Source organism: Fulmarus glacialis, unplaced genomic scaffold, assembly GCF_000690835.1.
Source record: "Fulmarus glacialis isolate BGI_N327 unplaced genomic scaffold, ASM69083v1 scaffold35202, whole genome shotgun sequence".
Lineage (NCBI taxonomy): Eukaryota > Metazoa > Chordata > Aves > Procellariiformes > Procellariidae > Fulmarus > Fulmarus glacialis.
This window is the reverse complement of record NW_009200365.1, coordinates 15,898-43,466: the sequence shown is the minus strand read 5'-3', so window position 1 is coordinate 43,466 and position 27,569 is coordinate 15,898. Positions and strand designations below refer to the sequence as shown.

General features: G+C 38.3%; 1 protein-coding gene across 1 annotated transcript in view; it reads left to right on the top strand.

Moving 5' to 3' along the window:
• The window catches only part of LGR5 (leucine-rich repeat containing G protein-coupled receptor 5), a 51,533-nt gene extending 26,447 nt beyond the window's left edge, over positions 1 to 25,086 (top strand). The window contains exons 4-17 of the mRNA XM_009573584.1: positions 728 to 943; positions 3,721 to 3,792; positions 6,363 to 6,431; positions 9,474 to 9,545; positions 10,373 to 10,444; positions 10,552 to 10,620; positions 10,769 to 10,840; positions 13,778 to 13,843; positions 14,056 to 14,127; positions 15,001 to 15,072; positions 16,999 to 17,124; positions 20,958 to 21,103; positions 22,097 to 22,180; positions 23,996 to 25,086. Of these exons, the coding sequence (XP_009571879.1) occupies positions 728 to 943; positions 3,721 to 3,792; positions 6,363 to 6,431; positions 9,474 to 9,545; positions 10,373 to 10,444; positions 10,552 to 10,620; positions 10,769 to 10,840; positions 13,778 to 13,843; positions 14,056 to 14,127; positions 15,001 to 15,072; positions 16,999 to 17,124; positions 20,958 to 21,103; positions 22,097 to 22,180; positions 23,996 to 25,086 (2,299 nt within the window). The remainder of the gene's footprint in view (positions 1 to 727; positions 944 to 3,720; positions 3,793 to 6,362; positions 6,432 to 9,473; positions 9,546 to 10,372; positions 10,445 to 10,551; positions 10,621 to 10,768; positions 10,841 to 13,777; positions 13,844 to 14,055; positions 14,128 to 15,000; positions 15,073 to 16,998; positions 17,125 to 20,957; positions 21,104 to 22,096; positions 22,181 to 23,995) is intronic.
• The last annotated feature ends 2,483 nt before the right edge of the window (positions 25,087 to 27,569 follow it).

Here is a 27,569-nt window from a genome sequence, read left to right as displayed (position 1 = left end):
CCTACACAAGTGTGAGAGCAGGATATCACCTGCAGACTCTGAAGAGGTACGATGTGCACTGGAGCTCCCTCTGTTGGCTCTGCAGCAACTGAAGTGTATTTAATAACTTCTTTTTCAAAATACATACATCGCATTAGCAACACTAATCTCTATTTAAAAACATTTTGCTCCAGTATTAAAAAATGTGAACTTCAGTGCTGATTAGAATAATTGGAATAAACAATATGTGAGAAAAGGTAAAATGGGAACAGAGACTCAGAAGTGAGTTTTATTTTTGGCTCTTAGAATGTGTGTCTAGTGTATGGAAACCCAAGTGAGCTTGCAGCTCAGTGATTTATAGGTTCTGAAAGAGAATCTCTAGCTGAGTTTTTTACACTTTTTTATTCCATAATTTCAAATAATTGGGAAAGGAAACAAATTCATACCTGGTCTGTAGAGAGGCTCTGCTCAAAAATGATCAGTGTGTGCTCTCAGTGAGTTGATGGCTCCAAAGGAGAGCTGCCTGCGGAGAGCCAGCTGACAAGGAGACTTGAAAACATGATGTGAGGTCTCAGGGGTGAGGTTGCAAACAAGACGGAAATGTAGAATCTCCAGAAAATGAAAAGTGGATATGGCAACCCATGTCCATCCTTTGGGGTTGTGTTCTTGGTGATAACTTCTGATATCCATTGTGTAAGTCCACTGTTCTTTTCTCAGAGTCAATTTTCTCTATTTCTTTTTCTCCTAGACGTCTGGATGCCAACCACATCAACTATGTGCCCCCCAACTGCTTCAATGGCTTGGTCTCTCTTAGACACCTATGGCTAGATGATAATTCTTTGACAGAAATTCCCGTCCAAGCTTTTAGAAGTTTACCAGCACTTCAGGCAATGACATTGGCACTGAATAAAATTCATTACATACCAGACTATGCTTTTGGAAACCTCTCTAGTTTGGTAGTTCTGTAAGTTTTATTGATTGTTTTTTAGCCACAATCTCTGCTTCTTTGCAGGACTTTGACCATTTTGTGATAAATTACTTGAAGATGCAATGTTTAATTTAGATGTTGCCTGAGACAACCTTTAATAATTAAATATACCCCTAGTCCCTCCCCAGTTGGCAAATGATAGGTAAAGAGGTGTATACATGGGTTAATTAAACGTCTGTTTTGTCTGACATTCTTAGTATTAATTTGATATCTTGGGGCTATAAATCTGCAGTTTCCCGTTTACATTTGCACTAGGCTTAGTGATATTCCTTTACTAAGACATCAATTCCATTTGTTGCAGAAAATGTTCTTTTTGAAGAATAAATTTTCTGGATTGTATATGTACTACAAAACAAAATTGAAAAAAATTATCTTGGATAAACAGATTTTTTACATCTTCCTACAGTTAAACTAGCATTTGCTAAATCACTTGTTTTGATCTAGCTTAAAAGTTCCCATCTCCAGTAAAGAACTATGTAAGGGAATTAAAAAAATCACCCTATCTGGTCAGCAAAACAAACAGGAAGAGATGAATTGTGTGCCCTCTAAGACTCTAAGGCAGTGTGCACTGAATGAGGGAAGATTAGAAAAAGGAAATTAACTGAAAGCTTTCTGGGTGACTTGGAAAGAATGCCATCCAGGAGAAAAAGTATGCATTTCCCTTCATAGAAAATATATGTAGTTTTGTATTTTGTTATTTTTGCATACTAGTTCAACTAAATGAAACATGCGTAGCTTGCACCAAAATCTGGAAGGAATGCTATGGAGCATGGTTTCAGCTTTTTATCTTCTGGGAATGTATCAAGTGGAAAAAATTCTAGACTGGCTGGAGAAACTGAGGAGGAGAACTGAGGTGGAGAAGTTATTTCAGGATACTCTGGAAAATGTTAGCATTATTAAAGAGAGAATAATATAGCCAAGCTTTACAAGCTGTCTGAAACCATAGTCTGTAAGAGACTTAGCATATTTTAGCATATTCTAGCCCCAGTGTAAGCATTGAACCTGGCACAGGCCAGGGTTCTCTATTGACAGTTATAATCGCTATCTCTGCCTAGTGCATACTATATTCATATAAGCATATAGGGCACCAAAAATGGAGGGAAACAGCTGCCTTGTGCCACAGAGTCTTTGCCTTCTGTTTACATTAAGTATCAATCCCATTCAAGTTAAAGAGTGGATGGACTTGTCATTTGACTGAGCTTCTAGACTTACCTCAGTAATGCTAAAGACAAAAGACTGTCTTGAACGTCATTCTCTAGATCCCTATCAGAAATACAGTGATAAGAGGACAGTTAAGAAATGCAGGAGAAAATTATTTCTTTTCATGCCCTGATTGCCTCTACTCAGTTAGGTTTCCTTATTTTAGATCTGCCTTGCTTATTTCTAATCTTCTGGGCTTCATATTGATTAATAATTCAATCATTCCTTGTGATCTACAACATCTGATATTTTTGGCTCATCGAAATCTTTGTGTGTGGTTCTGCTTTCTTTTGTTTGCTACTCTATTCAGTCTGGCAAATTTTCAACTCAGTGCAAAAATGCAGGGTCAATTGGAGCAGGTTTGAAGCTCTATCATTAAAGATCAAACATAATTGGAATGTGGAGATGCACTCTTAGTGCTAACTAAAGCATTAAAGGTCAGTGACTACATTTAAAAAATAGTTGATTAGGTTTCTTCCTAGGAAAGGGAAAATCCACAGAACGTTTGCATTTTGCCGTCAGAATCCCTGCCTTTTATGGACAGGTAGACGCAATTTCTATAGGTTCTGCAGAACATTCAGAGAGCCTCTGATCTTTAACATTATTTTCAGAGCAGAATGAAGCATTGAAGGGAAAGTGCCTGGCAGCCCCTCATTCACAACCCTTCTTTTCTTTTAAAGTGCTACTCCTGTAGTTTCCCTCCACTGTAAGGGTAGAGTGTCAAGAATAAAATAAAAGGAAAAATCTGGGAAAAAGGCATGGTTTTTAAAAAACAAACTGAAGCAGCTCCGAATTGTATCTACTCACATTAGTGAGCTTCACACAGAGTAGGTTTTTTCCATATCAGTCTAAAAGACTTAGAAATAGGCAACACTCTGATCCTTCGTGCGGGGCGATTGGCTGAAATATGTAACAAAATTCAATTGCTAAACATTTGAGAAAGTAGTTGTTGATTTTTATAGTTTCAAAGGAAGGCAAGTTTCAGCACTTTTAAGATTGGTTAGTTTACTCATCTCAGTGAAGCTATGAATTTTTTGTCCTATGGCTTTGTCTCTTCTTTCGTTCTGCAAGCCTAATGCCCCTTTCCTGTCTGCCGTATTATCCGTCTCCTCACCTGCTCCTGTTCTGTGCCATACCCTCTAACACCCTCTGAATATATATCTTCCAAATATACACTTCACACCCCACACACAGTTTTTGAGGCAACCTGTTAATTAACCACCACTGAGAATATGTCTACAATTTCCTAGTATTCAATATCCAAACCCCAACCTGGAACTCCATGACATACCCTTTTTAAACAATCTAGGTGGTTTTAAAACAAATCCCTTCTATGAAACCAAATGGAAGCCTGTGTGAGTGGGGAGATTCCAGGGAAAAGGGGAGAGGGCGGCGGAGGTGCCTCCTATACATGCTCTTGCAAAAGCATGACTTGCATATAATCAGTGCATGCCTGAAAATAAGTTTCTTTTGATTTAACCATCAAAATGTTTTGCTTAAGTCCACTGTGTGCAGTGTGCTTTCCTGACTGTGTGCTTAATGTTCCCCTGCAGACATCTCCATAACAATAGAATCTACTCCCTGGGAAAGAAATGCTTTGATGGGCTCCACAGCCTGGAGACTTTGTGAGTTGACCTCTTATTTGTTTCCTTTTTTTTTCAGTGTTTTCATTAATATTCTGAAAGAATAAAAATAGCCTAAAAGCCAAATGTGGGTTTTGGCTTGCCTAATCGCTACAGGATCTAAGTGGTGGTTTACAATGACTCTGTGTAGCAAATCCTATTTTTGACTATAAAATTAGTTTGCCTTCTTAATAAGCATTGTCAGTTGATAAATTGTTTGAAGGACAGTTGAAAACTGTACTAAGCATTGAAAAAGAAGTGGCTATTCATGAACAGTTATGTTGGCCTAGTTTAGTACTATTTATTTGTCTTGTGTAATCAATAACGCTAATAGCTAGATTGGGAAATTGTCACAGTGAAAAGCCTTAACATTAAGAAACTGTCTTGCCGTAGAGGAGGGTTATAAAATTAGACAGTTTCAATTTTTTTTATCCCTGGAAAAAGCAAAAGTGCCAGGTAGCCAAATTATGCATGTGTTTTACAAGGGGGGAAGAGGAATGTTTCAGTTGTATCCAAGTTCTTGTCTTTAAAGAGCTCTGATAAAGAATAGCACTGGTAAAGACTGAAATTTCCTCAAGTTTTCTCCACAGTTCTGTTCAGACCGATTCAAATTTTCTTGAGTTTTCTAACAAAAAATAATTCTACAGAAGAATGCCAAACAGGAACACAGTGCTGATGGTTAGCGCAAAGTATTTCAATACAGAGTTAGTCGAATAAAGATGTTGTCTGCTAGAGTAGACCACAGACCCTCAAAATGCTACAGGGACAGTAAAACCTTACGTATCCTTCCCGCTGGCACCTGCCACAATCAGCTGCATCATTTGCAGAGATTGTAGATATTTCACCCAACCAGGACAGAAGCTAAAAGGCCTTTTATGAGGAACAAATAGACAAAGTTTCAAACATGAATAATGCTAGTCTAAAGGTGACTATTTGCTTTCTCATCCACAGAACTATGTACTGCCCACTTTCATGTTTCATTAAGATCAGAAAGCAAGAAGTTTTGGGCTTTTTTTTTATCCCTAGTTTTGATTACGTTGATCCCTTGGCACTGAATTGCAATTTTACAATTTTGACTTTTAGCCGGCTGTGAGTTGAGAGGAAGTCCCTTAGTGTAGCACCGGAAAGGGGGACTGGAAAGGGAGAAGGAAAATGTAATCATTTGTTTTGTTTTTTTAAGTGAGATTCACATGGCACTTGGTCAAAAATGGGGAAAAACAGAACAATGGAGTAAGTAATTGCAAACCGAGTCCCAGCCACCTGGCATGAGAGAAGTGGAAACGCAGAGGACAGTCAGGAACCTGGGAATAAGTGTAGGTGCAGCCACTGCATTGCAATAGGAGAATGTAGCACTTGCCTCAAGCACAGTAACTGCATACTGTATAGACCGGTTTCCAGATAGTTTCAAGATAATCTAAAGAGATCTTGGTGTAAATGATGGACGCCAGCTGTAAGGTCATTTGTTTGCATCGAGGCATAGGTCTGGAAATCACATATCACTGGAGGGCAAAACCAAACCGTACATGCCTGTAATCTCTTTTTGTCAATAAGCAGGAGAGAGAGATTTACAAGCAGGAAGGAAAGCCTTGTTGAGTTCAGACAGCAGTTTCCTGCCTGCATTACTTCAGCCTGATACTATTTCAATTTCAATCTATTGTAAACTGTGATTTGTGTTTTGCCTGTTCAAAAAGGTTTTGCTCAAGTTTTTTAGACTATATTCTTCACAAAGCAGTGCCAGAGAGCATCACAGTAAACTGACATGTCTCAATTTTAGTTTCAGGTGTCTCCTGAATGCTAAAGGATGCACATGTCATGCTAAGGGCAGAAGTAGGCTTATAGTCCATTCAGCCTGCCAGAATAAAGTCTAATTACCGCTGCAGCATGAGCAGTTCTTAAAGCAGAGGTCATTACCCTAGCTAAACTACCATTCTTTTACAATTTGTGTGGTTAGAAACATTCTCCGTATGAATGTTGACAAATCTTAAAATTAACAATACAGTTAATGGTAACGTTGAATTTACTGTATGTTTTCCCACTTGTTTTAGCCAGAGGAAAACTTCCCCTAATCATTTTTACCATCCAAACTCCAGTATCTCTTATTTTTACCACTTAACCACTGGGAAAAGACTAATACAACTAGACAGTGAGTCAGAGGCAAATGAAACCTTTAGAGTGAGATGTATTAGCTATGTAAAATGCAGCTCACCATACAAAGTTGTTGAATATTCTGTTTGAAAGATTTTTTTCCCCATTAATACTTTCAAGTAATGAAAAGGATGGGCAATTTACAAAACAGCAAATCCCTTAGTAGTATCTGAATCCACTTATGTTTTCTTTATTGCAGAATAGCTAAGATATAGCTAAAAATAGGAAGCTGATAAAAAATAGGAATGATAATGTGCCCTAAATAGAGTTTGTTGGAAAACATCCATACAATTCTGAGGATTTCCTGGCTTTTGGCTGTATGTATTTCTTCAATGCATGGAAGATGATATTTCATTACAAATGCCAACCATTCTATGCTATCCATTATGCAGTGCATAACCTAAATAATAAAATCTATTTTCACACAGAGATTTAAATTACAACAGTCTGGACGAGTTCCCCACTGCTATCAGGACACTAACAAACCTAAAAGAACTGTAAGTACAGATCTCATATTAGGAAGGAGGATGTTTTGTCTAGTGTGTGATTTTTTTTTTTAATGCTGGTGATTTTATCAGTAATACTCAAAAACTGATATCCTAGGAAAAACTAATAAACATGCCAACCTGCATAAAAGATCATTTTCAACCTTCAGTTTAGAGCATTCAGGTTCTGACAACTTCTACTTCTATAACGCATTGTGCAGTAGGTTTTTCCAGGAACTTCATCCTTGGAATACAGTAAATAATAAACACAATTAATTCACTTTGAGACCCAAACACAACAGTTGGATTTTGCAAACAATCCAATATATCACAGTCTTCTAGTCTAAGAAGAAGAAGGCATGGCACCGTTATTAGTCCATCAGGTTTAAATGTCTTTACCTTCTTCCCTCCCTCCCTCCCATTAAATTAAAGCAGTTTCTTTTCAATATAAATAGTCCTTTGTAATGCTGTAAATAAAACAGTTCTGGATGCACAGACATAGTTTGCATTACAAAAAATCAACAATGAAAAGAAACCAGCCAAGTTTATTGTAAGAAACAGCTGAATTATAAAAAAAGAATAAAATTATATTCACACATCGTACACACAATGTACACATCAACGCATATGTTCAGAATTCTTTCCATTTGAATTATTTACCATGTTACTGGTACCATCAGCATAGATTTTTGAAAAAAACTAGGTAATCATGTAGGAGTCGGACACGGCTGTACCCCTGCTACATCATAAACTGATCTTAAAGCCACTTTAAGTAGCTACCTGGGATTTTTTCCAAAGCAGGGATCCTCAGGCAGTGCTGACTCCAGTTCAGCACCTCCAGTGTTGGCAGAGTGCGGCTCTGGAGAAGGGAGTGGGGCTATGAGTTTCTCAGCCCAACTGTTCTCAGCTGCTGTTATGTCATCTGTCGGCTAAAATAACTGGTGTGAAATCCAGTGGCCTCAAAAGATTGTTTTTTTGCTGACCTCTGGAGTCAGTAGCCAAACGTAGATAACCCAGGTTTGCAGTAAATGCACCTTGCCCAGTCCGGCAAACTGCCTGATGTGCTTGAGATTACTCACTGGCCCTGTAGGACTTCACCTCTAAATATCAAACTTTCTTCAGATAAGCTCCTAGGTGCAAGAAATCTTTGGAGTGTGAAGTTGCAACCTGACATCCCAAATCCAGCACAGACCATGAGACCATGTGCTTCAGTGCTTTGTTTGGGCCCTGGAAGCCAATCTTAGAAGCACAAGGTGTCTCCCACGAGGTTGTGCGTGTCCTGCCATTCTCACTCAAGTGGGAGTCCAGGCCCACAGAGGTTCAGCTCATTGCAGGGCCACCTTACTGGGTGGGACCTCATTTCTCTCTCAGAATTTGTGTCTGGGCTGAAAACACAGGCTATGGCTTTTTGTCTACAACTTGGAGGCATCCAAGGCAGCCAGTCAGAGCTGGAGATCTGCTGGCAAGTGGCCAGCGAGTCAGGGCCATATCTGTTTGATGCTACAGGGACACTGTTGTTCCAGATGCTCTGTACTTCAAGGTCTCAGCTGTAGGAGTAGTTATCTCTCCAAAGTAAGTGGGTATAGCTGTTAGCCAAAGTTAATGCATACATAGTGTTTTCCAGACTGGATTTTGAAGATGCCTATAGAAGCATTTTTCCCAGTGTGGCCTTAATATAGTCTTTTTACCCACGGGTGCAGGTAGATTTTACTGCTTTTTTGCTCAATATGTGAACTGACAGGCTATCAAGCGCCTTCAGTTCAGACAGGGTGTATCACTTGGGTACAGTGCCCCAGGACACAGGCTGCAGCCGTGAGCATGCTCTCTTCACTCCAGCTCAGAAGTGCTTCAGGCTCTTCTGTGCATAAATGCACTGCAGTCTGCTCTTGGCTGATGATGGGGCTGCTCCCTCACTCTAACTCAAGTCAGAATGGTGAAGAGTGGCCAGAAACTGCCCTGGAAAGTAGTCATGCCATTTCCTTAGTTTTTCTGCCATGCAAGGAATCCCATTCAATACAGCCACAAAACCAGCCTGTTTACTGGTTCTAGATTAAATGGGATCCTCATATTGCTTAGAGGCTGCATCTGCATGGATGCAGTTTTTATTGCATGCAGAAGAACTAGGGATTTAGAGCCTTGCTCTGTAGTTCGTCAGCAGTAGCACAATGCCTAAACAAGTAAAACCAATAATGTGGGATGTGTTCAAGTATTGACCAAGTGTGCTTGCATCAGTGAACAATTTGAGGCTTTCTAAATGCGTAAATTTAAGCTGGGAAGCCTTTTTCATACCCGACTGAACTAATGGGCGTTTCCCACACAAATCATCATTGTTCTTTTGAAATCTTAGTTGTTTCTTTTGTTTTTCACAATAGAGAATTACTCATATGAATAAAATCCAGTAATTAATGATGAGACAAAGATTTGGCCCTCTATCCAGCAGGCACAACTACATTGGATAGTTTGTTCATGTCCACATTTAAAATACTTCAACAAAAAGGTGGTTGTGGGAGGCTCAACATATTACAATATAATGTATAAAATCATTTACTTGATAAACTTGTGTCATCCATTATTATCTCAGCAAAAGAAATAGTTGCAGTTTAACACATACAGGGGGAAATACATATACTATTTTACTGTTATTTAATTATTAATATTTAACTATTAATGTTGTTAGTTCCTGTGTGTGCGTGTGTATATTTAAATTATAATTATATAAATACACACATAGATTCATAGATACATGATATACAGCTTCGAAGCATTTTCCTATTAAGGGCATCTGAATTTTAAAATGCCGTTTTGCAGTTTACTTCATTCCAATGGTTTTGTTCATTTAGAAAAGTGCAGAATTCCAGATATTTCGTTGCTTTTCTTGTCTTTGCTTTTCTTTTCTTTGCTTTTCTCAGTTCTGTCTTATTCCAGAAAACAAGGATATACGTTTACATGCAGACATTTTTCTTATTACAAACAAAAAAAATTGTTGTGCATTGTGAATACAGATTGCGCCTTCACTTTTTTTTCTTACTGTGTAAACCATTTTTCCTTTTATAGGGGATTTCATAGCAATAACATCAAGTCAATACCTGAGCGTGCATTTGTGGGTAATCCATCACTTATTACAATGTAAGTGATAAGAGTCTTTTCAATGACTCTTCTTACTAGAGAACGTGGAACTAAGTATCGTATTTGTGGCTAATTGTCAAATAGCTCTTCTTGTGCGCATACTGTGTAGCACATCATTATACAAGCAAACAAGCTCATATCTTTCCAACTTCGTGGAAGGAATGGCAGTTTGCATGCCCTGTTTAAGAGAAGTGAGTAGTGGCCTCTGGCCTTTGACCTTTTGTTTGAACTATTTCTTCTAAGTCTCTTAGCATTACTGGCAATGTAGAAGCTAGCAAAAATTACTCTTGATGGATTCTAGTCTGAGTTCCCATTGTCTTGCATGAGAATGCATTTAATGGGCAAACGTCAAAATAAGAAATTGTAAAATAAAAGTAAGAAAAATAGTGACTCATCATGAGCAATATTATTCTATGAGCAAAAGCAGCATGACTTCAAAAGTGCAAGGGAACCTCTTCTGAGTAGGTAAAGTTCTGACTTCTTCACCTGCTAACCTTAAATTTGGCTCAGGTCATAACAAAGTTCTTCATATTTGGATTTCTATCTTTGCAAACCTGGGAGGAAGAGGGAATATTTTGTTGACTGGCTTCTGGCTTTAAAACCAAGAAAACAATGACTACTTGAATATTCAAAATGTGAAATGTGGTTGATTAATATAGATTACTGGGTGAGAAAAGCCCAGAGGTGCACGTCTGCTACAACCAGAGGTGCACAGTCTGTGATTCATCATAGGGTGTTTACTCATTTGCTTATAGTGTAATAATGTAATATATTTAGAATCTTTTAAAATATTTTTCATAAAATGTCTTTTTGTCCTCTTTTTGCAGACATTTTTATGATAACCCGATCCAGTTTGTTGGAAAATCTGCTTTTCAACACTTACCAGAACTCAGAACTCTGTATGTGTTTACTTTTTTATTTTAATGGTCTTTATATATTGCAATATTAGAGTTGTCCCACACTTCCCTCACCACAATTGTATTGAAATTATGTTTTTAAATTCTAGGACTTTAAATGGTGCTTCACAGATAACAGAGTTTCCTGATCTGACAGGGACTACAAGTCTGGAGAGTTTGTAAGTGCTAGAGAAGTATTTTTGCTTTGGTTTTTTTCTTTGGATACTGACTTACTCTAAAGAATGTCCTAAAAAATATATTTATTTTGCAATCTTTAAAAAGTAATCTTTTTTTTTCTTTTCTTTTTTTTATAAATACTTTCAACAGAACACTCACAGGAGCACAGATCACCTCTCTCCCCAAATCAGCTTGTGACCAGTTACCTAATCTCCAAGTGCTGTACGTTTCAGTAAGAATATTAAAATTACATTAATGAAAAAGATTAATGGACAAATGAAATCATTATGATTTCAAAATTACCCAATTACTGCTATTTCTTTGTATCACGTTACTTCTTAGGAATTCAGTTCAGGGAGTGGTCCCCCGTGTTACTCAAAAAGTTCACAACCCACTTATCAGTCAGGATTTCCCATACGTTGCTGAAAAAGATAATTACTTTGCATATTTTTAGGAAAGGGTAAAACGGTTCTTGATTTTGTTTAAAAAGCAACAGAACTACCTTATTTTCATTCATTCTGTCTCTCCTACAGTAGTCTGGGGTTTTTTCCTCACTGACGCAGATAATTCAGTGAAGTGAATGGAAAATGTAACTGAGTAAGGAGTGCTGTTTTGAGTCCTTGTTATGCTCCTCTTTTAGTTTCTTTTCCAACCAGACGTAAGTAGCTGACTGAAATTTTAATAGACTATTCCTTGGCATAGTTGGGGCATAGTTTTTATACTAAATAACCAATATTATTTTAGCTTGGAGATTTCCTTGGAGTTTGCTTAATCACTAACGAAAGTAATCATTGTGTCCACTTCTTTGAGAATGAGCCAACAGCACTTTGCTCTATGAGTTACATCACTAGGAATGTATTTGGTATTAGTTCTCTGGCCGACATCGAAATAGCACTAATTATAACACATTATTTGAATACCAGCATGGATATCATGAACATTTCCAGAAAAAATTAAGTTTTAGTTGATGAACACAATATAATCATTTCCAGAATGATAAAAGACAGAAACAGAGTCTGTTGCCAGACGAAAGTCTGCACACAGACTTAAGTTTAAATATGTCCTGCATTATTCAAAAACAATGAATAATCTCAAAACAGAAGGCAAATAAATACTACAGTAATTAATAACTTGTACAGTTCTTACTAGAGTAGGACTGTCCATTCGAAATCCACATTTTTTATTTTTGAGTATCACCCTGTATTATTTGAGCTGATATTTAAAAGGATGGGGAACCAATTTAACAGCAATTTCATGTGCTCAGAGATGCTCTTTCCCCATTCCCATCAGATTGGAATGAGTCTGCCAAGCCCACATTTAGGTTTGCACATTAGTTTTGCCTGTACCATGAAGTATAATGGTGCGCTGAACCCCATAAGTTACTTGGAGACTGCAATCTTGAAGGGGCTTCCTGGCTCAGATACATGCACAAACACTGCAAGCACAAACACTGCTTTGAAAGACAATTTGTGCATCCTACCTAACCACCAATACTTCCAAATGTGGATTAATGTACATGGAGGCTTCGTGGGTGTCTGCGCACCTGCAGTAAAGGTGTATGTGAGAACACGGTCCCAGCAGTCCTCAAGAGACTACCCTCAGTGCAGTTGGGTACGCACCTCAACATGGGAACCAAACCCACTTGCCCTCTGCTGGTGCCAAGAGCCTCATGTATTAACAAAGTGGAAAAAATCCTTAAAAATAAACAAGTAAAATATTTCCTGGAGCTCTAACAGAAACTGAGGGGAGAAGGGTTTCGGTTTGGGGTTTTTTTTTCATTGTGTGTGAAAAGGGAGTGTCAGTACGTACAAAATTCAAGCTGATAACATACTTTTAAGAAGACCCAGGTCACAAATCCGTGCATGACAGAATTGCCACAGTCTGCCAAACACACCAAACATCTTTTACCTTGGCCTAAAAGCCTCCAGCTCACTTGAATTCTCCTCTGTCATGTCTGATGCGGACCACAGAGTACCTGTAAAAAATACAAAAACAGAGGCTGTAATCTTCTCTGCTGTAACAAAAAATATACATAAATTGATGGTAGCCTTTATGCATAGTAAAAGCAGAGTAGAATACCTTAAAAACACACACAGTCATTACTTGCACCACTTCCACAAACCTCTAAATAGTCTAAATGCCCCTGTTGGAATAGTAACAGTGAAAATAAGATTTACCAAGGAAGTAAATGAGTGGAGATGAACCAGTTTTAAAGAACTTGGAACAGGAGTGAAAAGAGTTTGCTCTTTTACATGATAATGTTGGATAACTGTGGAAAAGGACATTTTTCCTAATTATAGGTGTAAGCTTTTTTTCTCTATTCTTTTCATCAGCAAATTTCCCATTCAGTTTTCCCTGAGCAACATGTATATATAGGATGAGACTGTTGGGTGGTGGGGGCGGGTGTTTGGTTCCTTTTTTTTTTCCCCTCCAATTTCTGCAAATTGCCTGGGCTTGGTTTTGATTAGTTATGTTATACTATAAATCAGTCCAGATGTTTCAGTTATTCTGTAATTTGTTGAGTTTTGGCTCAAGTCTTTTTAAGGTTTTTTTTCCCCATGTAGTGATTGATTTCAAAGTTAGTTCCAATATTTTTTTAACCATTTCCCTCAGTTATAAGATATAACAGTCTAAGGATCAGAGGCAATAGTGCTTAATTAAAAGTGTAGAATGAAAAGCTGATTGCAGTCCATTGTGATTATTACCAGAAAAATACAGGATCTTCTCTGAAAAAATATGAGTATATACATCTAGTAGATTATTTTAAATGGTTTAAATATTTGTCAGAATTTTATTAATGTGAATATGAAGTCTGTGATGTAAATCGAATATTCCCTATGAGCAGATGGCCAATATCGTTACTGTAAAACGCTCAGCAGAAGTCTAGACTTCAGGCAGGAAATCTTTAGACAATGCAAGGAATTTGCAAACGTAGGATATGGAGTTAATACATCTTGCCTTTTCCCCTCCTCTCTCCTCCTCAGTTAGAAATCAAAATCTGACAGATGAGAGATGATAACTGAGTTTGCACATTCCTGTTCTTCTGTGAATGTGGATAAAAACAAGTTATTTTAAATTGAGCATGAAGTAAGACAATGAAAGATCTTTTTCTTTTAACGTTACTTTGATGTTAGTCTTTCCTTTTCTTGTGTATTACAGGGATCTGTCTTATAACCTCTTGGAAGATTTACCCTGTTTTACTGCATGTAAAAAACTCCAGAAAATGTAAGTGTCAAACTACCCTAAAAAGCCTAAAAAGAAGCATCTATATACAAATGTGTTTGAGCATCATTAACTTTGTTATTGCTGGCCGATTTGACATATCCCAAATACGTACCCTTACACTATATTGAAGTGGATCGTAAACACAGTCTAAAATACCCCGAAGTGTCCTCCAAGTGCCTTTGAAACTGAGGAGATTCTTATTGCTATTTCAGTGACTTGCATCACAATGAAATCAGTGAAATCAAAGCAGACACGTTTCGGCAGCTGGCTGCTCTTCGGTCTCTGTGAGTACAGTCCTAACAGCCATTCACCCAGGTTCTCAAAAACATGGGGTATATACTGTCTGCTTGCTATATGCTCCAAAACATCCTTGTTTCTGTTTTTCCTCACTTATATCTTTCACCCATTAGGTCGTAACTGTGAAAGGAGAACAAACATTGTGAAGTTTAGCATCGGCAGCAATGAATTCAAAGATGTAAACTTATAGCTAAAAAAGCTGTTACTTCTAAATGTTTCTGATGGAGCTGAAGAGAGATACTGAGCCAGAGCTGGTATCTGTTGGCAGGTTCACGTAATAATCAGCTCTAGGGAGCATGAAATCTTTTTATAGAGAACAGTGTCTTAAGAAATAGAGTCTAGTCATGTGCAGGTTTCTAGTTTTCACACAGATACATGTGCTAGCAAGAAATGACTCATGGTTGTAAGTTTTTGCAGGATCAAACCCATACATTTTTTAAGAGTTGCTTTCAGTCTTTTTGATTTTTCAGGTGAAGATTGAGATTAGGAAGTTAAGCCTATTGACAATGGATTTGCTGTTCTTAGTCACATCATGAGGACCTCTTAGAAGTAGTCCATATACCCCACTCTTCTTTCTGCTTCCTTAGGAAGCTTTGAAGCAGACTGAAAAACACTGCCTTAGACTGTAGAAGATATTAAGACGTTTTAAGAAAGATGTCAGTTTAATAACTAACACCATTAACTGACTAATGTAGTTTAAAAATGGAAAAAAGATTTTGCATTATGAGATATGCAGAAGCTTATTGAAAATATTTGCATGTAATTAATACCTTTTTTATATTTAGGCCTCCTAATCAAGTGTATGAAAACTTCCATATTCACTCAGTGGGTATGTAATTTTCCACTCACTTTTCTTGTAGGGATTTAGCTTGGAACAAAATTAAAATTATTCACCCCAATGCCTTCTCCTCTTTACCATCTCTGATCAAACTGTAAGTATTTGTATATCTTTTACATTCAAATTTTCACATTTTTCTTGCAAGAGCATACAAAAATTTCATAACTTAGTGCCCCAGCAGAAATTGAGGCTTTCTCTATTCTAATCTTCTGGTCTGTTGAATCCGTATCTAGATGCCTACTTTCTTGTACTTCACCAATTCCTATAGGTATTATGGCAAAGCTGCATATAACACTGTGTAATCAGAGTGATTTGGGGTCCATGAAGAATATCAGTGCAACTGCCTTTCTTCATTCAATTTTTTAGCAGTTTAGTCTCTTGTAGCAATGGGGAATATTTCCTGTTAGTCGTGTTTCAGGACTAAGGAATTGGATTAAAAATTAAATAAGAAACATTTTCCAGTATGCATCTTTATTTCATCATTCCTCATTTGATGGAATAGATTTTCTTCTATAGTAAGTTCAGCCAGAGTAGTTAGTCGTCAAAACATCAGCAGCCAATTTTGCAGGCCTTGTTCACAAGCACTTCTTAGTCCTTACTAACTTTTTCCTACTTCCCACTCCCATAATGCCTCTTTAAGGTGAATCCCTGAGGCATTGGGTGTATGGGGAAGACGTGAGAAAAAATTCCTCTAGAGTCATGCTGCTGCATGGTTGTCACAAAGATACACTGCTGGGCATTTGCTCGCAGATAATGCAGTAGCTGCTGGGAAACCTAAATTTGGAAAGGGGTATTCATTTCTGTCGATGTGCAAAGCCTCCCCTCTGAATGGTGCACTGAAAAATGTCAGTAAAGACAATATTGTCTGTGACATCCCTTTTGGGTCCCTCCTCAGAACTTTCCTACTTTGTGAGGAGAGCAATAAATTGTAGCTTTGGTCAATAGTATAGAACAGTCAGAGAGGGTTAAAGAAAAAAGCCCTTTAACACACACACAGCAACACAGTGTACCAGCGTTTCCTGAAATGCTAGTCTCTAACCCTGGTCTGACTGAAGTCAGTGGTCATTTTTACCATTGCAGTAAGACCAGAATTTCACCTTTGGTATTTAACTATGTTGTGAGCAAGAGGACACACACTAAACCAGATAGATAGGTAGAAGACCAGTCCATCAACGTACCTTATTTTATGTCTAGCCCTTAAATTTCAGTAGATAGTCCAAGAGACAGGAACTTTGCTGTTCAGCCTTGGGCATAAAAGCATTTCAGCAGCATTGGACTCCCCTTCTTCCTCCTTCTTGACTGTTGACGATCTTAAGTATTGCAGTGTAGATAATTGTGAAGAGGACTGAAAAGGCTCACAGAATAAATGGGAGAGAGAGGGAGAAACAGAGAACAGAATACCTCTGGACTTCCCCATCTTTGATTACTTTACTATATCTCCTTGTCACTTTTTTGTTCACCTGTTTTACTTTCCCCAAGTTACGTATCCATGTTCATCTGCGCTGTCTTCCCTCGGCTCCTCAGGCAAATGTCAGCTTAGAACTGTCACCTTCATCTGCTCCAGCCCACACCCGACCTACCCTGAAACACACATCTTCCCCGTACACTTGACCTGCCCCCTGAGGAGCTTTGAGGGCAGCCGTGCCCTTTAGCATCCCACTGAATCTTTTAAACTGTGGGAAGCTGTTCTGGTAGTGGCTCCCTTTAATTCAAACAATCTAATGAACAGATTTTAAACTCATTTGCTAGTCTCAAAACTGGCACTATGAATGTTTGGAGTCAAAATTTGGCAACAGAGACTTAGCTAACTGCTAGATATTACTGTTAGCTTTCTGCTGGACACATAGGTGCATACTCCTGAGTGATGCTGCAGCTTTGCTCTGCTGACTGGGGCCTCTGTTTAATACAGTCATTTTTGATTGAATTAGAAAAGTCTAACCTGGTTTTCCAAAGTGACACTTGTAGTGCTGAAGAAAAAAAATGAAAACTCGTAAGCTGATTTTTATTTGCTGTTATGCAGGGATGTGTCATCCAACCTTTTGTCCTCTTTTCCTGTGACGGGGCTACATGGTTTAACTCATTTAAAATTAACAGGAAATCATGCCCTACAAAGTTTGATATCATCTGAAAATTTTCCAGAACTCAAGTGAGTATATCATTAAAACTAATAAGCCACATTTGTGTTCATGTGCAATGGAAGGTGTGTCAGTGTGTAACGCATGTTACTTCGTATTGTCAGTCTTTGATCTGTGCTATTAAAACTAAAGCAAATATGATAAAAATGATAGACTTCTTTTATTATGCTCACTTTCAACTGAAGAAACTACGAAGGGTTTTGAAATATTAACCCCAGTACTTGCTTAATACAAGCCACATCTGCTTCCTGGTGATATGTTTCAAAAGCTGTTAAAACAATATTGCTAGCAGCTTAGCGATATGTCCTTCTTCTACTGGATTGTGCTTACAGAACTTCCATTATACTTAATGAGAACACAGCAAATATCAAGGGAAGAATATACTCCTGAAGTTCCAAAATATTGACCTCTTTTGTTTGAACATGTTTTTTCTGTAATCTTTTGACTAAGATTCAGATAATACTTTGCCATTATTACTAAAACATTCTGGTGCTAGTAATTTTCTGCTGGATGCTCTGTGATACAGGAAGGAAATGTTCTCTAGAGATCATTTGCAGCTCTGCCAGTCACTGGATGACCATATAGAAATCACAGTAAAGAGAGTTTTGCCTCTGAGTTCAGGGTATTTGGGAGTGTCCCTTAATTCTCCCTTGATTTTTGTATTTTAATTAGAGGATGCCAAGTGCAACATTTTTTTTTCCCATGTTTTACTGTAAAAGGTTTGATATCATAAAATTTGAAACAATTAAACAGTGTGACATAGTTACAGAATCACAGAATGGTTGAGGTTGGAAGGGACCTCTGGAGGTCATCTTGTCCAACCTCCCCTGCTCAGGCAGGGTCACCTGGAGCCAGTTGCCAAGGACCACGTCCAGACAGCTTTTGAATATCTCCAAGATGGAGACTCCATCCTTACGTCTTCACTAGATTTGCCTTTTGCATTGGAAAAGTCCCATGAGTCTTAGCAAGCAGATAACTCAAGGAGACTTTACCACTAATGAAAAGGACTGGAGTGTTTGGAGTTATCAATAAGGGAGTCATAAGTAGAAGTGCAGAGCTAATTAAACCTCTGCGTACAGCACTGGAGGGATCCACACTAGAATACTTCTATGATGGCATGTTAATATAAACTGAGAGAAGAGCTGCAAAAAATGGTTCCAAGGTTAGGAAACAATGCCTTAGAAGTCTTAATAAATGCAATATTTGTAGTTTGTCATAGGGGAGATTGGGCAGTGACTTTATCACAGTGTATGAAACTACTTTATAACATAAACGTTCAAAGTACTCGAGGCCTTATGCCTCTCTTACACTAGAGACCTTTAGATGGGTCTTAGAGGTCAAGAAGCAAGTACCGTAAGAAATCATGAATGTTTGAGGCTGAGCTTCTGCCATAGTTTTTCTTCTCTCACTGATTTTACCCACATGTTGAGGCAGGTGACAATTCTAAAATACCTGAAGGTTCTTTAAAAGAATGAAAACACAAGAAAATGGATTACTCCAACCTAGCAAATATATAGTGATGTATATACCATGGCCTAGAGGCATAAGAGGTGCTGCAGTAGTCCTAGAATAATCCACTATTCAACTGAATTATGTACAGCTAAGATTTTTAATTCTTTTATCAAAATTATACTTCATATGATTTTTCCATCAATAAAATTATGTACATTGCTCAAATGCAACTACAGTGTATTTAGTCTGGGTAAGTAGTTAACAAGGATGTGTCAGGCAGTAGTTTAAGTCTTAAAAAAAGGTATAAAAAGTATGATTATATAGCTAGAGTTGATTAACATTTGTAAGAACAAATTATATCCAGACAGGAGAGAAAGGGGTCAAGTCCTGACCTGGAGTTTGCAGGACTTTTACCATAAATCAAAATGAGGCCAGGACTTCACACAGGATCACTGCACAGACAATGCATGAAGCACCAAACTTGAACAGAGATCTAAAACAAAATGAAATTTCACCCTTTGTAATTGTTGGAACTAGACACTGGTTACAACATTAAAGACAAATTCCTGTATAAAAGCTTCCTGCTCATCTAAATGGGTCATTGCTGTTCAATACACAGACACATCAAAGAGCTGAGCATCCTCTGCCCCACCTTCAGCAATGGCAAGAGAGCGCTCTACAGAGCTGAGCCCAGCCTGCTATGGCAAGTTTTGAGGAAGTAAAGTCAGGCTGCCAGCCACGCCTTCCTTCTTTATCTGATGCTTTGATTCAGGGCTGTAAAGAACTCAGGGATTTACTCCATTTATCGTAGCTGTGCCTTCCCATTCACCATCAACCCCACACCTTTGTGGGGTTGTGTTCTCTGCTGCTTAATCTAAAAACAGAAAGAAGAGGCATTCCTTGCTGCAGGAAAAAAATTATCAAGGATACAGATATCATCAATAAGATAAGCAGTATATAAAAATAAATTCAGCCAGTGTTTCTGAAAGAGTTTAATTTGACAAAGTCCAAATCTAATCACCCACATCAAATAAGTACCAGCCATAAAAAGGACTGCTTCCAGCACTGTATGTGCCCCAAAATGCACTAATTTAAAAATCATTTTAGAGCTTAGGGTTCCGTTTGTTCCCCTTTGTACCAAGCTTTTGGCTAGCTCACAAGCTTAAGTCCTGTTGGCACTGGGCCTGGTTCAGACTGATTTCTTTGCAGATTTCCCAGGGGGTTAGAGGTTTCTTGGAATGCTCATTATGTTAATTTACATGATTAACCTGTTGAAAGTAATCTGATAGGAGGATCTAGTTCTATTTTATTCCTTTTAAGTTAAGTCAGAATAACTTCTAATCACCTCTTTATCTTTGAATTTTTTGGTTTATTGAGCTTTTGGAATTAAGGTGAGTTGTTAGGTTTTGCTATGTACTATTGGCAAACTGTGCAAATATCTCTGCTTCCAAAGCATAAAATATATCTAAGGAATAGAAGCAGTCGTCTACAGAACTTGAATATATGTAGTTCTTCCATGCTACCCCAAAATTTGCAGATCCCCAAAGGAATTAAATTCAAAACATACCAGAAATGAGCAATTTCTGACAAAAGAAACCCTCAAAATCATTGAAACTCACTGACCTATACTCAGCTATGTGTTAGGAATACCAATGATCTTAAAAGAGTTAGGAATGAGCATCCAGTGTCCTGAAATGACCGTGCTCATTTCTAGGACAATCAATAAAGTAAAACCTTTTCCTCAGTGACATCTGTTTTCACATACACTGCCTTTCTGACTCATTCACCTTTTGGTTTAGAACACTGCTTTCTTGGTATGTGCACAAAAGACAATCTCCTTTTTGCCATCTTACTGTGAAAAGAGTTTAAAGAGTGGATAAAGTTTGAATTACGAAAGATCTCATTCTCCCAAAACTGGAGAAATTCCATTTGGGAAGTGATGTTTTGGTTTTGCCTGTTAGGCGGGTAGGTGCAGTTGTGATCTTCGGATCTGCTTTTTTAAAAGAAACAGTTAAGAAAGTAACATGGAGAAACTGTTGAGTTACACTGTAAAATCATTCAAAATCATCAAATAGAAATACAGCTCTAGGAGTAACATTCACTCAACAGCAAGGCACATATCTCCCACTTTCATATCTCCCATGAAAATGCATAAGAAAATTTGATTGTGCCTTTACTAAAATTAGCCTAGAAATCATCTGCATTTCTGATGTGGAATTTCATTTGTAAGTCCTCATTTTGTATTATCATGACTGATTTTTACCCATAGATATTTTTGCTTTCAGTCATGGTTATTTAAACAAGTTCCTTTGTGCTAACAGTGGAGGAGCAGTACAATCCAGTAACTCTGGTACTAACCAGTATCATGGCATGCTTCCTTACTCTTCTACAGGGTCATGGAAATGCCTTATGCTTATCAGTGCTGTGCCTTTGGAGCTTGTGAGAGCCACTACAAAATCTCCAGCCAATGGAACAAAGATGAGAATAGCAGCATTGACGATTTTCACAGGAAGGATGCTGGATTGTTACAAATTCAAGGTAATTGTCATCTTTGGCTTTTAAATCTACCTGAAGGCTGTGAGCAGCCTGTGATGTTAAAGAAATCCAATACTCTTTCGCAGTCACAGAGGCAGCCTCTCCCTCTCTCTTGCCCGATAATATGTTAATCAAGCATTCCTATGCTTAGCAAACTCATTTTTTCAGGTCTGCCTTTCAAAAATCTCACTCGCTCATCTTTCTGTCCAAATAGTAACTATAAGAATGTGGGAAGTTAAATCTTCCCATTATGTGAGAGACAGGAAAGTGGTGATGTTATGTAACCCCATACAAGAACAGGCCAGCAAAGATCTAGTTTCTTGCCAGACTTGGAAGTAGCAACGCATCCTTGGCTCTCCTGCTGTCCACATGCCTCAGGATGAGTCACAGAGCGTATGTGGCTACTTTGCTATACCTGCCGATATTTTTTCCCAGCACTTCCTGGGTACCAGAGAGCACATCTGCTCTCCAGGACAGACGACTGCTGTATTTTTCTTCCCCTTCAGCACAAGGTCTGTTACTTGACCTGTTACCTGTTACATAGGTGCACACATACATGTTATACCATCCTGCTGCTTTGTGTGCTATCTCCACTCCTGCAAACCAGTAAGTCTCAGAGTTCAGGGCTAGCCCCAGCAAGAATAGAGCCAAGAATACATGGTAGAGCAATGACATAGGAAACACAGAAAAACTTGGGTTAATTCTTAGTAGCCTGGCACAACAGCAGAATTCATATTTTAAACTCCTTCCTAGGCAGTTGTCACACTGCAGATTAGGTAATAGAGAATGTACCTTTAAGTGATTATTTTCAGAGAAGTGATGGTGCCCGAGTACAGTAATTCAAAACCAAGTAGGCATACTTCTGCTTCTGCTCACAGTTTGGCAGGCAAAGGGACAAGACCAGGCCTTAAATACCACAGACATTTTTGCAATTTGTACTAAAAGAACTATTCCTGAAAATTACAGTATCAAATCTGGGTATTTTCTCCCCCACAGATGAGCGTGACTTTGAAGATTTTTTTCTTGACTTTGAAGAAGATTTAAAAGCTCATCATTCAGTGCAGTGTTCACCTTCTCCAGGTATGAAACTGCCAGATAGATAGGAATCCAAGCACAGTATTACCAGATATTCTAGATGCAGAACAAACTCTGAATCTGATACTAGGACAGTAACATGATGTTTTGCAATAATTTGATGAGATTAATACAAATACTTTGCACAATAATATAAAATTTTGCATTGAAGTCCAGAAAACTATTCAGTTACTAAATTCATCTATGAGTGTAACAAAAGTTTTACCCAGTCCTCAAGCAGATCCTCACTCCGGGCCCCTTTTTGGGCCCGTTATCAAGGGGATGAGAAAGCAAAGACACTTCTACCAAGATGCAGGTGATAAAGGGGAGCAGAATCTTTGCTCACTCAGTCTTTTGCAAAGCTAAAGTAATTCTGAACTTCACCGAGTTATTCTACACTTGAGCTTCTTGAACAACATATAGTTTATTTCAATGTCTAGGAAATATCAAACACTACTGTATTGATATACACAGTCCATCACAAAGGACCCCCAGCACTGTCGTTTTCTTGATAGAATAGTGCATCCCTGGCTTCACAGTGTGGCAGAAAGGAAAAAGAAATACATTGATTGAATTGCAAAGCTATAAGCCACCAATTCCACTGAAAGTTTTCTTTAAGGCAAGGAAAGAAACATATCTTTGGAAGGTCGCTTCTAGCGTTAACAGCTGTGATCATAAGTTTTGCTTGTTTGATTCAGCAAACATTTTCCCTGGCCATTCTTTCATTGTGAAACATGAAGAAAAAAACCCAACTGACAACTAGTACTTCAGCATTCATTCCAAGCCAAGATTCTTCTTTGTAACAGCAAATAATAATAAATTTTTAAAAGTTATGTATGGAGGAATAGAAAAGGCAGGAAGCCAAAGAATTTAGAACCATTTGACCATCACATATTCTCCTAGGCCTAAATATAACTACTGAGTTCACAAAAACTCTGTCTTCAAGGTAAGTTATCACCAGACCCAAGAGAAAATTTAGCTTCCATGCTGATCTTTCAAATGGTATCTTAGAAAAACTTGCAAACTGACACAATAGATGCTTATGCCTACTTGATGGCAATAACTGTAGTCATATGGAACACATCTCAGCTGCGGGGTTTGCGTCTTCATGGAGAAGCTCAGACCACTGTGAAGGACTTGCTTTGGGAGAGCATAGCTGGCTCGTACCAACATAAATAATGTTTCTCAGACTGCAGAGCATTCATCTTCAACCGCACAGCATATGCACCTCAATTCTATGCGAATACGCAGGAGGCCTCAATCATAATGACCTGACTTCTGCCACAGGTTATCAGAAGCCCCTCCAAAAAGGCAGCACTTTCAAATGCAAGGACAGCCCTCAATTTTCTTAGACTGTGTAATGACATGTTACAAGGTAGGCAAAGTGCATCTGTCCGTATCTGTTACATCACACTTCACCAGGACTCATTAGCAACCTGTCCTAGTTTAGTGAGAGGTATCTTTTTCAGCTTTTTTCTCACATTGACAAACATCACAGCATTTCTTGAAAGTACAGACTGGACATTCACATTGCACTTGTACTGCTAGGCACAAAAAAAACCCCACAGACTATTCGGGTTGATGGACAAAGACTCATGTGCACCAGTAATGCAACATGCAACATGCATTTAGCAGCATGTTATCAAGGTCTCGGATTACTCCAAAGGAAGAGCAAATTTCCAGCTCCCCTTTTGGACTGAAATTCACTGCTTGGTTGTGCTGATAACCTGCAAGAAGCATGAAATTTAATGTTTTAGAAAGCGCATAATTATTTTTTAGTTTACATGGGTTTCCCTTGCCTTTTTTGTTTTGTCATTTCAGGTCCCTTCAAACCATGTGACCATCTGTTTGGTAGCTGGCTGATCAGAATTGGAGTGTGGACCATAGTGGGTTTGACCTTTATTTGCAATGCACTGGTGTCTGCTACAGTTTTCAGATCTCCATTGTATATGCCCTCCATAAAACTTTTGATCGGTTTAATAGCTATTGTAAATGCCTTGATGGGTCTGGCCAGCGGAGTACTGGCTAGCGTGGATGCATCAACTTTTGGTAGCTTTGCTCAGTATGGAGCACAGTGGGAGAGTGGAATTGGTTGCCAAATAACTGGCCTTCTCTCCATTTTTGCTTCAGAGGCTTCCATTTTCCTCCTTACCCTAGCTGCACTTGAACGTGCATTCTCTGTAAAGCACACTACAAAGTTTGAAACAAAATCCTCCATTGCTAGTGTAAAAATTGCCAGTTTCTTTTGCTTTATGTTGGCACTAATCATTGCAGTGATACCACTCCTCACTGGGACTGAGTATGGGGTTTCTCCGCTTTGTTTACCACTACCATTTGGGGAACCCACTGCTATGGGATACATGGTAGCACTGGTATTGCTGAACTCCCTTTGTTTTCTGGTAATGACTATTGCTTATACAAAGCTCTACTGTAGTTTAGAAAAGGGAGAATTAGACAACATTTGGGATTGCTCTATGGTCAAACATATTGCCTTACTACTTTTTACTAATTGCATTCTTTATTGCCCTGTGGCCTTCTTATCTTTTTCCTCCTTACTAAACCTCACTTTTATCAGCCCAGAAGTGATTAAGTCAATACTGCTAGTGATTGTCCCACTGCCTGCATGCCTAAACCCACTCCTTTATATACTTTTCAATCCACAATTTAAGGAGGACTTGGGAAGTCTGCGAAAGCAAACTTTGTTATGGAGGAGATCAAAACATGCTAGTCTGATCTCTGTGAATTCAGAAGACATAGAAAAACAATCTTGTGACTCAACACAAGCGTTGGTAACCTTCACAAGTGCCAGCATATCATATGATATGCCTACCAGCAATTCACTAATGCCATCATCTTATCAAATGACAGAAAGCTGCAATCTTTCATCAGTTGCATTTGTTCCATGTCGCTAGTGGCAGTGGCAGTACAGAAAATACCTATGTTTACAAGATTTTTAATCCCGAAAGTAAGTATGGATGTGTGCATACAAGCTAGAGAGTGCCTCTGAATTATTGTTACACACATCAGAAAACAGACAATGACAAAACTTGCAGCAGGCTGAAAATCCAATACTTGAGCCTTCTCAGCCTGCTTCCAAAATGCTGGGATGAAGAGAGAAACTGAAAGCTGCTGCAGTTTGTGCAGTTCTATCAGCTGCTCTCTTTTAAAGTAGCACTACTCAGAAAGGGCATCAGTTGGTCAAGAGCAAAAATAGCACGTTAAATTGGTAAGCTTTTTTTCCAAAGCATCACCTGATACAGTTTATTTTCAAGGGTTGAGGGTTTTTTTCCTGTTTATTGTAATTTGATTTTAATAATAGTTTTTCAGTGCCATGATTGTTTTTATAAGCATCTGTGTATGGCTCTCATTCAGCAAGGTATCTAAATGGAAGAATAATTCTGTTCAAGTCCTAAAGGTTTCTGCAGAATAGACTTTGGTGAAGTTCCATGTTTGATAAAGCTGATTTAATAGTTTAACCGGCATTGGATTTGGTTTTTAGAAGTCATCTGACTTGACAAAGCATTTTTAATTGTCAGCTAAACATGCAAAATTAACATGGTGTGAAAGAAGTTAATCAAGATCCTGTTAAGCGCTTAAAATGTAATTGTAAATGGCAAGCCATTGTCACATGGATATTTTTCTAGTGAGGTTCTTCACAGGTTGGTCCTGAATTGCTACCATGCCAGTAGAATTATTGCCAGAATTACTGCTGATAAAATTGGCAGATGACTCATAGAATTTCAGAGTGGAAAACTACATAGAAAGTCATCAATACAAAAAGACTGGCATGCTGAGGGCAATTGAAGGACACCAAAAGCACTCACTTAGAAACATTCATTTTAGGTAATTGTCTAGGACCAAAAGCTGTAGTCCTGCTCATGGCATGATCTCTGCCCTGTGAAACAGTGATTCTAGAAAGCTTCTAGTTCATGGTCACTAGTCAGTTGAAGATTTAGAGGCCACTGTGTCCTTTTGGCTAAGGATAGTCAAGATCCTTAGCCAAGGCAATATCAAGTAGGAGTGAAGAGGTTGTATGATCTGTGTTCTTAGCGCTGATGCAAGCACTACTGGGGTATTTCAAACAGTTCTTGCATTCATATGCTGTAAAGAACATTGTGAAATTGAAAAAGATATGAATATCATAAATTTAAAGCAGCTTAAGAAAGAAGTGATTTGATCACAATTTATAAGTAGCTACTTCTGGAAACAAGTTTGAGAGCAGAGGACTACTCATTCAAGAGAAGAATCTGGTAAGATCAACTGGAAGTTGACATTGGGGATATGCAGCATAGAAAATAAAGGTGCATATTGTTGACAGTGATGATCATTAGCTAGTGGACCTATCTGTCACCAAAAATCTCTAAATTCAAATTGGATATATTGCCAAAAAAGGTATTGGAGCAGCTATTGGAATTCAGGGACTTCTGATGGCTTTAGTTTAGGAACAGGTTAGATTAGATTAACCCAGAGTTCCTCTCTGGCTTCAAATCTGTTAATACTTTGCTGAATCAAGGCATGTATGTTTACACATCAGAAGCATCCCAGTTAGAGAGAAGAGACTTCAGGTCTTTGCCAAGTCTACTGTCAAAATATCTCAGACAACAGAGCCACCTTCACTTCTCTAGAATATCAGTCTTTGACCTTGGCCAAGCCATCAGGGGATATTCCAGTATTCTTTTCTCAAAGCTGGCACCTTTTGCTCAAGTGAGCTGATCATTTAAGACACGAAAGTGCACAAATTTACTTTTTTTTGTCGTTAAAAATAGCTCCCTGAGGACTAACATTTAATAGCCCAGTACTCACTGCTCAGTTAATGGCCACTGTGAATTTTTTAACCAACCTAACCTTTTACCAAGGTTAGGCTAGCCCAGTAATTAAGATAATCAGTTACAGATGATCTCTGTTGTTCATCTGTTACTGTATATAAAACTTCCTGGGACTCAAAGGATGGATTTTCACAATGAAGAATTTGTTGCCAACAATGGATATGCCTTGATTTTCCTGTCCATTGACACTGGCATATTTTTAGTTTTGCAGTTACAGATGGCATCAGTTGACTTTGGCTGACGTTCATCCTTCAGGAAAAAAAAATGAACCAATGCCGAAATTATGTATGATAAAGTCAGCTGAGTACTTATCTTAATCCTTTATCTCTTGTGGCTTTTGAAGCAGTGCAGCATACAGCTGGAGAACGATGCCTGAAACCACTTTGGATTAAACAGAGGATCAGTCAACCATTGCACAATACCTATTACCATGTTTACTTAGCTTTAATTTAACAGGGGTCCATCTGCGCTGCACTGCTTAATGTCAGTGAAATTCCTTTCAGCTCGCTATATTTAAGAAGTTTGTAAAGTGATTTGAGAAGCAAAATAATGTTATAATTCTAAAGACT